General features: G+C 39.5%; 1 protein-coding gene across 2 annotated transcripts in view; it reads right to left on the bottom strand.

The window, feature by feature from the left end:
• Tmem26 (transmembrane protein 26) overlaps window positions 1–12280 on the bottom strand; it is a 59601-nt gene that overhangs the window by 17300 nt on the left and 30021 nt on the right. For both annotated transcript variants that reach the window (XR_013105208.1, XM_034523760.2), the window contains exon 5: window positions 1942–2018. Coding sequence is in view for 1 of the 2 variants with exons in the window: in XM_034523760.2 (XP_034379651.1) it covers window positions 1942–2018 (77 nt within the window). In the remaining variant the exon portion in view is untranslated. The remainder of the gene's footprint in view (window positions 1–1941; window positions 2019–12280) is intronic.

Raw genomic sequence — 12280 nt, 5'->3', positions numbered from 1 at the left:
TTTTTCTATTTGAGAAAGGATCTCAGTATGTAGCTGTGGTTAGCCTAGAACTCACAAAGTAGACCAGGCTGGCCTCAAACTTCAAGATCTTCTTGCCCCTATCTTCAGAATTCTGGGATTAAAAGAGGGCATGGCCAAGCCCAAACTGTGTTTTGATTGTTTGTTTAGTTTTGTTCTTTGTTTGTTTGCTTTCTTAATTTAAAAAAAGCCAGGCAACTCTTCCAATCTATACAGGAAACAATTTTATCCAAGAAACTGTGTGCTTAAGAAAAGACATCGAATGTTCTCAAGACCTCTGCATCTTGTGATTCCCAAAATGCACGTATTCCAACTTATCCCCGCCCTGAAGCCAGCAGGGAGAGTGTTGCAAAGAATAAAATAGACTAAGAAAAAACATTATAAAAGTCAGGCTTCTCCAGAATAAAGCACCAAGGAGAGGAATTCCTGAATCACATGTCTAACATGCCAAAGGGTTAAGGTGTGATTCCAAACTGGCACCGACCACTAGAATGCTCTATGATCGTAAAAACAGTTTTGTATCTTTGCTGTCCATCTTGGGAGCCACATGGGGCAAAGGATCAGATAAAACAGGGCTTCTTGTAGCAGGAAACCCGCAAGTTGGGAGAAGCTAAGGTGGGAGGGGTAAGGAGAGAAAGAGGGGAAGAGGAGGAGCGAGGGGAGCAGAGATGTAGGAGGATGAAGAGCTATGCAAGTATGGAGAGCAGTCCTGGGTAACAACTTATATCTAGGTTAGTTAATTAGGAAGCACCTCCATGTGTGTGGGCATCTCGTTCTTGAGCATTTCCAAACATATAAAGCCTTAGGATAATCTAATCATTAGAGTCTCATTTTCTACCGGCCCGCATGGATGGCGGGATGGTCTAGGCTCAGCCCAGCTTGTGGAGACAGCGTGGAAGATTGACAGAGCCATCTCCCTCGATGGTGTCTTGTGAGTGGAAGGGCTGGTGTCTCTGGGCAGCAGCAGCAGCAGTGAGAACACACACCGCTGTTCATGATCTCAGGCCTTGTCTAGTTGGGAAGATGGCAGCTGATTGAGAACAAGCAGATGAGGAGACGCCATTTTAAATATCTCCATCAATAGCCAGTGTTGCAGAAGAGCTGTTACTTTGGTTGGATGTAGTACAAATCCATCCAGCTGTGTATGGCTGGTGGTTACCATACAATACAGCAATACTACCATTAGTGTAGGAAATCACTAATATGGAAGGCCAGCTGAACAGTGTGCTTCCTGCCAACCCTTAAAGATTTAAAGTTAGAATGAGAGCTGCCATTGATTTAAATCTTAATTTTTCCACACTGGGGCTTGAAATTGTTCCTTTTACATTACATGTGGGTCTCAAGATGTGATTGGATGAAAATATGAAGACTACACATTGCCAGGTCACTAAGCATTCACTGCATTACTGAGTCGTCATTGGAACTGCTGGGTCATCCCATTTCACAGGTGGAAAACTTGAGGCACCTGTAGCTCAACTAATTTTGGCAGGACTAGAGACACTAAGTAATAGAAGGATTAACTGAGTTGAATATAAATCAGCGTAATTAACTGTTCAAGTATTTATTATTATTCATTTTGGGGGTCTTTCTGGAAACTGAATTTTATGTAAACCAGGCTGACTTCAAACTTTGTATGTAGCCAAGAATGAGTGTGAGCCCCTGCTCCTTCTGCTTTCACCATCAGAGGGCTGGGATTAAAGGTTCATATCACCTTACCTGGCTACACTCATGTATCTTAAGTTCACCACACACCAAAGTGAGTCTACACTTGGTGTTCCTGAGTCTCTACCTTCTTTCTAAGTTGGAGTAGGGGTAACAAGATATCAAAACATGACCTCACTCAACTTCCTCCTTTGTGCTAGTATGATTTTTATTAAAGAGTCATAATTTTCTATTTATTTACACATATATGAAAATATTTACCTGCCAGATCAAGGGGAAACTGGAGCATACTCCACGTCCACACCACAAGAATGCCAGAAACCAGAGTCGGATTATTTCTAGAAGACAATAGCATTTTTAAATGAGCAATTAACCATATGACCACATGCAGACAAGAGAGATAATAAATCATAGCGTTTTAGGGGCTAAATAAAGATTTTGTGAGTGTGCAAAATATCTCGTGTTATAATAAATCCATTAAAAAAATTTTTTTAAAATATGCATGATAATGGAACCACACAAAAGATTGGGTCTTCGGCTGCATAGCAAGTCTGAGACCAGCGTGATCTACATGTAATCTATTATTTAAAAACAAATAAGAAGAAGAAGGAGAAGGAGAAGGAAGAGGAGGAAGAGAACGAAGAGAAGGAGGAGGAGGAGAAGAAGAAGAAGAAGAAGAAGAAGCAGAAATGGGAATAGAGCCTAATGATGTCATATTTTTCTCTAATTTAATGACACCTTAGAAAGATTACAGGACAGAAATGCTATCAGAAACAGTTAAATACAGACATAAGTATCCAAACACCCAGTTTCAGTAACGGTCTCCCAGAAAAGCTGATGATAGCCCCAAGAGTCCATTGAAAAGAGAATCCAACAGGCTGGAGAACTGGCTTATTGGTTAAGATCACTTGCTGCTTTGCTATTGCAGAAGAGCTGGTTTTAGCTTGTAGCATCCAGGGGGCAGCTTAAAACCATCTATGACCCCAGTCCACGGGAATCTGACCTCTAGTACCAGGCACACATATTAACACAGAGGAACACATATACACACAATTTTAAGAAAATGAAAACTTACAAAGAGACAACTCAAAAGGGCAAGATGATACTTATTTACCCAAAGCTTAACACAGTAAAAGAAAACCACTCTTTGGAGGGGAAATCGTGGTGATAATTTCAGTAAACAATGACTTGCCACAAAGAATAGACTGAAAGGCAAAGTGTGTGGAAAGGGTATGATGTGTGTATCTGTGTGTTTATATATATATATGTGTGTGTGTGTGTGTGTTTGTGTGTGTGTGCACGCATATGTATGTTTAGCATATGTATGTGTGCTTTATGTGAGGTGTGTGTGTATGTGTATATGTGTCTGTGTGTGTGGTATGTGTGTGTCTATGTGTTTGTATGGTGTGTGTTTATATGTCTGAGTGTGTAGTATATGTATGTGTGGTATATGTGCGTGATGTGTGTATCTATGTGTGTGTGGTATGTGTGGTGTGTTTATGTGTCTGTGTATGTACTATATGTATGTGTGGTGTGTATGGTGTGTGTACATGGTGTGTGCATGTGTGCGTGTGCCTGTGTATGTGTAGTATATGAATGTGTGGTATGTGTGCATATGTTTCTGTGTGTAATATGTGTATGTGTGTGTGTGTGTGCATGTGTCTCTGTGTATGGTGTATGTATGTGTGGTATGTGTGTATGTGTGTTTGTGTGTGGTGTGTGTATGCATATGTATCTCTGTATATAGTAGATCTATGTATAGTGTGGTGTGTGTATGTGGATCTGTGTGTATGTGGTATATATATGTATCTTGTGGTATGGTATGTATGTATGCATCTGTGTGTGTGGTATATATATGTGTGGTATGTGTGTGCAGGTGTATGTGTGTCTCTGTGTTTCTCTGTGTGTGTCTGTGTGCGTAGTACATGTATGTATGGTATGGGTGTGTGTGTGTGTGTGTGTGTGTGTGTATGTGTGTGTGTGTATGTGTATGTGTGTGTGTGTGTTTCTCTTTCACTATTGTAGCCTCAGTCCGTAGAACAGTACCTGAAAATTATAGCTATTCAGTATATATTTATAGAAAAATTTGATTTGGATATACAAAAGAAGGGTCTGTGTTCAAAGAAACTCCCAAATGTCACAGACCCAGAAGAACAATCTGGAAATATAGCTTCAGAAAGAACAAAAGTTGCATAAATGCAAAGATACAAACAAACAAACAAACAAACAAGCAAACAAACCAAGACCCCCATTGATAAAACAAGACATTTTTGTTTCCAACTTTTCCAAAGTGAGAGTTTTGCCTGGAGAGGGCTAGGGAGGCACCAGGAAGTGTGATAGAGAGAAAACTTGATGAGGTGGTTTCAGGGGTGTCCATAAATGTTTCAAGTGTGGAGACCTTGAGAAATTAGAGTTGAATTTGTGAAGGAAACTTCTAAGCTGTCATCATTCACCTCAGCAGTTGATTTGGAGAAGGGGTTGGTGACAGAAATTAAAGTTTCCACCTTCAAAGTGAAGCAGGATTCCGAAGGAGAGAAGACGAGTTACCATTAACACCTACTTGGGTTATATAAGGGAGTCATCAGAAGGTGTCTGCGAGGCCTCAGAAAAGGCAATAATTACCAGAGTCCTGTGGGTTATCCAAGAATAACTGCTCTCAAATGACCTTATTTTGTTTTTGTTTTAGTTTTTTAAATTGACTTGGGGTTACCAGACTGATAATGCTATAAATTGATAATAGACATTCAGATCTAGATAAGCCTCCCTCAAATATCTCCCACGGTATCTTATTAACAAAATTAAGAAATATTGTGAGCGAGTACAGTTAGGTGGATTTCAGCCTGAGCAAATGAGTCCCCAGATGAAATACTCTAACTGATCGCCACAGGCTCTGTATCAGCCTCTGCTCCCCTGTGTGGTTTGATCAATGACCTTGGTGATGATGCCGATGGAAGGCTTCTCATGGGCATGCAATACATGGAAGCAGAGAGCAGCTCTCTAGAAAAACCCAGCCATGAGCCCCAAACGATGTGTCTGAATAACCTAAATTAGGGTGGAGCAGAATAGCAGAGATCCCCTGTCCCCGGGAGCAGTGAGTGGTTTTTCCCTTGATATCTAATTATGTGCTGATGGCAGGACATGATTTATGGCTTTCCAGAGTCAAATACAAGCACAGGTCACTTTCCAAGAAATGTAAAATCGAATTTTAAGTGGAAGTCCCTTGAGAATGTAGACTAACCTGCTTCTTTACCTGTCAATGTCTATACAGAGCAAACCTTCCCTTTCTAACTAATATTATATATGGTCTCTAGGATTGTACTTACTCCTCTAGTAATTCAACAAAGAAGACATCTGTGGTTTGATGCCTGATTAAGAAGGAAACTAAGATATAGTGGGTTGGCCAAGTATGTCCGAATAGATTTTCTGGAAAGGATGAAGCTACATAGCTGGATTTAGCATCTATCCTCTTAAAAGAGTGGCTGTTAGCTTTTTAATTTTTGCATGTATATATATACATATACATATATATATATGCATGTGTGTATACATATATATGCATACATATATATATATACACATATATACATACGTACACATGTGTGCATATGTGTATGTGTGTATGTAGATTCCCATGGAAGCCACAAGGAGGCAGCAGAGTCACTGGAGTTGGAGTCACAGGCAGCTGTGAGTTTCCTGACTTGGGTGCTAGGAACAGAACTCACATCCTCACATAGAACAGTACACACTCTTAAGTGCTGAGCCATCACTCCAGCCCACATCTAGTCTTTTAGCTAATTTTGATAAGCTAATTCTCTCCTGGTTGTGACGAAAGAGACAAAGCAAAGTTAGGCCAGAAGGATTTATCTTGCCTCAAGGTTTGAGTGATGTCACCTTTAATGGTAGGTCAGGCATTCTGCAGGTAGGAAGCAGATAGAAGTTAATGTAGGTACTCTATTCTCTCTCTCTCTCTCTCTCTCTCTCTCTCTCTCTCTCTCTCTCTCTCATCTTTCCATTCATCCTTCCATCCTGGTCTCCTGGAACCCTGTGTACAAACTAAATAACTTGCTAAAGACTGTCCTGTCCACCCACATTCAGAGTAAGTCTTTCTTTCTCAGTCAAATCTGTTCAGAAGTTCCCTCACAGATGTTCTCAGACATGTCTTCTGGATGATTCTAAAGCCCATCATGTTGACAATGCATAACAACCATCACACCAGCATCCCGATACCGTTACCAAGAATTAAATGGTAAGTTTTAGTCCTCCTGTGTTTTAGAATGTTCAGCACACAATGGAAGCATGTACCATGCTTCATGTTTGAGGAAAGAAATTTATAACTTGCATAAAAGGACAAAGGCTATCATTTCCAGGAAACTCAGAGCAGAGTTAGGTAGGGAATAGATCGAGGAGCTGAATGTTTATTCCCTTTTGTGCTTAAAGAGATCCAGAGAAGGAAATAAAATAAAACCCTGTTTGTAAGTTCAGAGAGAAAGCTCAGCCTCAAAGGATTTTAGGTGCATCTATCATTTCTAAAAATACTGCTTAAAGACAGAATACATTACTTCCAGGACAGATAGCCTCTGATTTATAACAGGCTCCAAATCCACAGTTTATATAATAATATAAGTACATTTATATTATAATATATAATAATTATACATAATCTATAATATGTAGATGTATAATTATAGATTATATAGGAAATATTATATATAATATATTATATAGGAAATATTATATATAAATATATATAAATATTATATAATATTATATAATTATATAATATAATTATAGATTATATAGGAAATATAATTATATGATATAATTATATAATAATATAATAATCCAGATGATTAAGCATGACTATATCTGCAGTCAGAAAGCAGAGACAGATGAATACTCAGCTTGTCATCTCATTTTTCCCCTTTTTCTGTGCAGTGTCAGATCTCAGCCGAGGGAGTGATACCATCTACATTGAGGATGAGACTTCTCATCAAAAATGAAGACATTCAGAAGTAAAATTACTGAGGTAAGTGGAAGCTTTTTTTTTCTTTTTGTTTAATGGGAAGATAAATTACTAACTTTTGATGGATCATCACAGCCAACTTAGTAGGTAAAAATTAAAAATATGAAATGACAGGGGCTGGTTCAGCCATCAAGAGCTCTTCCAGAGGACCCAGATTTTATTTCTGGCATCCACATGGGGACTGACAGCTGTCTGTCTTGCTAGTCCCAGAGGATCTGACACTGTCTTCTGGCCAAGTGGCTATCAGGCACGCACGTGGTACACAGATATGCATGCAAGCAAGACATCCATGCACATAAAAATAAATTTTTAAAAAAAAATGTATAAAATAAGTCACGTTTTTAAAATTTCCTTTAATCATTTTTAACATAGAGGTTTTTTAGTGTAAAAGAGGCAGTGAGTAGGATTCATGGACATTTTAAAATGTAGCAAACACATTGAGACAATAGAGAAGAAAACGATAAGAGAACGCACAAAGGTTTCAGGGGGAAAAAAGAGGTTTCACTGAGAAAACGGAAGAGCGATTGAGCCCAGGAGAAACTTAGGAAGGGCCTTTTCTGCATTGTCAAATATTCTGAGATACAGTAATGGTGCTAGAGCAGACTTTTTCTTTTTAATAAATAATCTGTGTTCAGAAATCATACAGAGAGTGTTCCCAGAGGTGATGAACTATTTCTCCTGAATATGCTCAATTTAGACTCGTGAACATTTTGAAAGAGAAGCCACAGCCCATGGAAAGGTCAACAGATATCTCTCCCCCTTAACAAATATGGGTTATATTAGACACGCTGTCAAAGATCACCATGCACGCTGCAGAAATTAACCATAGACCTGCAGCAAATCCAGCAACATTGACTCTCCTTAATGTAGCACACAGTTTCAGGTAAGAGCAGTGAGTGTCTACAGTGTTCACGCTCATGGCTCAGCTGCCTGAGAGAGACATTGAGTTAAAAGGGCGAGAAGAATTTCTTCCAGATGATTGCAGTTGGTAGGAAGAATCACAGCAATACACTACAACAAAAGGTGGGAGAGGTTTTAAACTCTAGGAAAGAAAGCACTGGAGGACGCCTGGGGAGGAGGGGGAGCAGCTGATTGATGAGGAGGTGGGGTGGGGGTGGGGCGGCTGATTGAAATGGACGGGGATTTCTGTTTGTTAATTGAGTTTTAAAGTGAGGCCCTGAAGTTCCCACAAACACTGCAAGATGGAGCCCCATCATTCTCTATGACACTGTCTGCTTATTGGGTTCTTTAATACATCTGGAAGACATGGATGTTAAGTCTGTAAGAAAGATGAGAACTGGGAGGAGATTATAATTCAACAAAACGAGAAGTAAAGAGACATTTCAGATTTCCTATAAGAAATGCTCCAAAGGAAGAGAAAGCCAAGGCTGACTGTGATTTGAATATGAAATGTCAGCCCACCCCCACCCCCACCCCCACGCCCCGCTGGAGGCCTATGTGTTTGAACACTTGGTCTCTAGTTTGGTCCCCAGTTGGTGGCGCTGTTGGAGAGGTTATGAAACCTTTAAGAGGTGGGGCCTAGCAGGAGGAAGTACGTCACTGGGGATGGGGTTTGGGGGTTTTTTACAGCCTGACTTCTCTTCCCTCTCTGCTTCCTGTTTTCCAGGACAGCTTCCTGTTCCAGCAGCCTTGCCCTCCTCAGTAGGATGGGCAGGTCCTGTCAGGACCTGTAAGCCAAAGAAAACCTTTTGCTCCCTCAAGTCGTTTTCTGTATGTATGCCAATAAAATGTGTTAAGGCCATCTCGATCAATCAGAGATTGGGTTTTGAAAGCAAGAGGTTCCTTGTGGCTGGAAGGAGCTGAGCAAGCATAAAATGCAATTTGAAAAGCCCCACTCAGGCTAGGCATGCGGATACATATCTATAACCCCAGCATTAAGGATGCAGAGGCAGGCTGGTCTCCATGAGTTCAACACCAGCTTAATCTATATAGTGAGTTACAGAATCTCCAAAGCTACACAGAGACCCTGTCTCAAAGAACTAATGGAGGAAGGGAAGGGAAGGGGAGGGGAGGGGAGGGGAGGAAAAGAGAGAGAGAGAGAGAGAGAGAGAGAGAGAGAGAGAGAGAGAGAGAGAGAGAGAGAACAAGCAAGCTCACACTTAGAAATGTGGTGGTCCAGAGACATGATGGGTATGTTTAGAAATGAAACTGAAAATTTACAACTAACGTCAAGACTGTAAGCCAACTCGTGTGAGCAATTAATAGGCTTCAAATTTATCAGAGAATTTCTAAAAGCAAAGTTATGGGGGTGTGGGGGGGAGGGCATGATAAATTGTCCTGTGTTCTCAGTTGTCTAAGAAAGTAGAGGCATGTGAAGAGAGGGCCCAACTGGCCGTGTTTAAATGAAGCTTGCCTGAGCACAGATGTGCATTTGAGTATATCACATGCCTTCAGTGGTAGTGGCTATAAGCCATTAAAGGTTCTATAGCCATTTCTGCTCTTGTTACAACTGCAAACTACATCATTATACTGGAACTGTGCAAGGTTCAGGCTAAAAATAACATTGAAAATCAAACAAGTAAATACATTAATAAAATTAAATAAATAAATAAATAAATAAAACAAGAATGTAAAATGAATAATAATGTTATTATTTACCAAACATTATTATGAAACAAAAATGTAATAAAACGAATGAGTCCATAAAATCAAACAAATAAATAAGCCAAGGCATCAGCCAGTGTCATCCGGAGGTTGATCGATTGCTCTGATTAAGAAAACAAAGGGAGAGGTCTGTCTGGAGAAACATTTTAGTAGTCACCAGTGCTTGCTACTGTTTGAAAGGACCCAGGTTCAGTTCTCAGTGCCTACCCGTAACTCCAACTCCATAAACCACTTTCTGGTCTCTGCAGGCACTGAATACATGTGGAGCGCACACATACCTGCAGGCAAACTCATACGCTTAAAAATAAAAACATTTATAAGGTGACAGATGAAGAAGCTTGTGACGGTAGCAGAGATGAATGAACGGAAAGTGCCCCATTATCAACAAAGTACATGATACCTCAAAAACCAGAAACGAGGAGCCTGGAACTAAAGATGAAATGATTTAGCACAAAGCAAGGGCATCAAAGCAGCTAATCTTTTCAAAACTGGAAAACAGTTCTGTGCTCGCACGCTAAACAAAAATGGAACGTGAAACACTCAACAAATCCACAGACTAAGTAAAGCATACAGCAGCCGCGTGGAATGAATTGAGACCCTCAGAGTCAATAGGACAGGGACCGATGTGAAAAATCAACTTGAATGATTCCATGGTTTGGCTTCAAGTCCAGATTTGAGACAGTAGAAGACAGGTGAGTGGCCTGGTGGATAGACCCATAGCAAATACGTCATCTAAAGCTCAGAGAGGTCAAAGGCATTTCAAAGGAAGAAGCCAAGAACCCAGAAAGACGCAAACACACTCTCAACAGCAACCTTAGAAAAGGGATGGGAAAAGAAAGCAGGGATGGCTGCTGTGTGGGCCTACATGTAGCACAGACCCACTGCTGGTAAACGGAGTAAGAGCATCTTTGGAAGCAGCAAGCCGATTCCTCATGTGCAAGACAGCTGTGAAAAGCAAGAGGGTAAAACTGAATCGAGATAGTGGTGCTCCAAACGGTTGGTTGAGTGAATGGCCTACATGCAATATAGATATTTATATCACATATGTGTGTTCAAAAGGAGAGCTTGTCAACCAAGTAGCCTTTATAAAAACAAAGCTGTATTCTTCAAGCACAAAGGCAAAATAAACATTTGGTTTTTTTAGTTTAGTTTAGTCCAGTTAAAGAAAGACTTGAAAAGTGCTATCAGGTTTGTCAAAAACAAACAAACAAACAAACAAATCCCCGAAAAACCTAAACAACAACAACAAAAAAAAAAAACCACCACCATCACCACCACCACCAACAACAAAACAACAATCCAAAACCAGCAACACCAAGTGATTTTGCCAAATTGGATGAAAAGGGATCTCACCCTTTTGTTAAATGAAAATATTGTTAAAGATCAAACCATAGTGTGTGCTGTAACATATCAAGGCATAATATATGTATTCATATAATAGCCCTCGAGAGGAGATTAAGATGAAGTTATGGTCCATGAGAAGATGGAGCCATGAGGAAATGAACTAATGCTGTTGTATTTTACTGTAGCCTCAGGATTAACCTATGATAGAGTGTAAACAAGAACTGGTCCTTCTTATGCAAGCAGAACACCCTTGGTTCACATTTAAATCATAAAAACAGAGTACAATAGAATTAAAATAAAAATGAAGGAGAGTATTTGAGGAACCATCATCTACGCGAAAACTAATTTTGAATTATATTAAATAAAAGGTCAAGACATCAGAATCTCTAGGATCTTAAGACAGCCTTGCTGAGAAATAAACATGAGACTTTGGATGCTGGAGAAGACTGGCAATTTAAAGTCTGAGTAAGAAATGAAAATAGAATAATCATCAAGTCAATAAAACCCACAGGTTTGTTTTTATAAATAAATAAGTTAAACAATTAGTTAATAAGCCGATAATCTTCACCCAACAAGTAAGCAAACCCATCCTCTCTGGGGAAAAGAAAAGAGAGTGAGCCAACATTGAAACCCAGGAAATGAAAAAGAGGGCTCAACCTCTGAGTCCACAGAGATTAACACAAGTATGCTAGCAGCAGGAGTACATCATGACAAAAGACCGCTCATTTACATGAAAGGGAAAAAATGCCCTTGAGGGAAAAGCACAACCACAAATAAGAAAAATGTAAATTATCTAATTAGTCCTAGGGGAAGAAATAATATTGAATTAGTGATTAGAAGAGATGAAGAAGGAAAGAGAAGGTGAAGGGGAGGAGGAAGAGAAAGAAAAGGAAAAAGAAACCACTTCCCATAAAGTAAAGGCCTGGCCCGGATTACTTCCTTGGGGAATTCTATAAAATCTTGAAAGAAATAATATTAATTATGCAAAAATTATTTTCAGAAAATAGAAATGAAAAGAATGCTTCCTGGTTTGTTTCTAAAACCCAGTGTTATGTGGATTCAAAAGCTGGAACAAGACACCATTAGAGATAATACTGTGGACCAAAATGCCCCATGGACAAAATGGAAGAAATGAGAAATGTTGACAAATCAGACCAAAAACCACATCACAAAGGTCTCTGCGGCACAACTAAGTTCAATTTATCCCGGCATCAAAAGTGGTTTAACATCTGAAGATCGGTTAGTGTAATATAGACTTTTGTTTTTATAATAAAGGACAACCAAAATAAAAATCATATCAATAACGGCAGATGTCACTGGTATTCAATACACAGAAAAACAAAAACCACATTCTCACTAATGTAGAAATAAAATTACATTTCCTCAAGTTTATAATGATAGTCTGTGCCAGCAAAATGACAACCGCGCCCTTAACAGAGAAAGACAAAATGTTTCTCTTGAGACTGAAATGTTCAATTCTACTGCATCTGTGTGATGGAGAGGAAGCCTACAAGACAGTAGAATAAGACAAGAAAAACAAATTCACGGAGCGTACTTTGGCAACAATCAGAAGTGTCTTCACTTGTAAATAGGATGATCTAACATATA

This window comes from Arvicanthis niloticus, chromosome 20 (genome assembly GCF_011762505.2).
Source record: "Arvicanthis niloticus isolate mArvNil1 chromosome 20, mArvNil1.pat.X, whole genome shotgun sequence".
NCBI classification, from domain to species: domain Eukaryota; kingdom Metazoa; phylum Chordata; class Mammalia; order Rodentia; family Muridae; genus Arvicanthis; species Arvicanthis niloticus.
The sequence above is the reverse complement of the archived record's forward strand: the minus strand, read 5'-3'. Positions and strand labels throughout refer to the sequence as shown.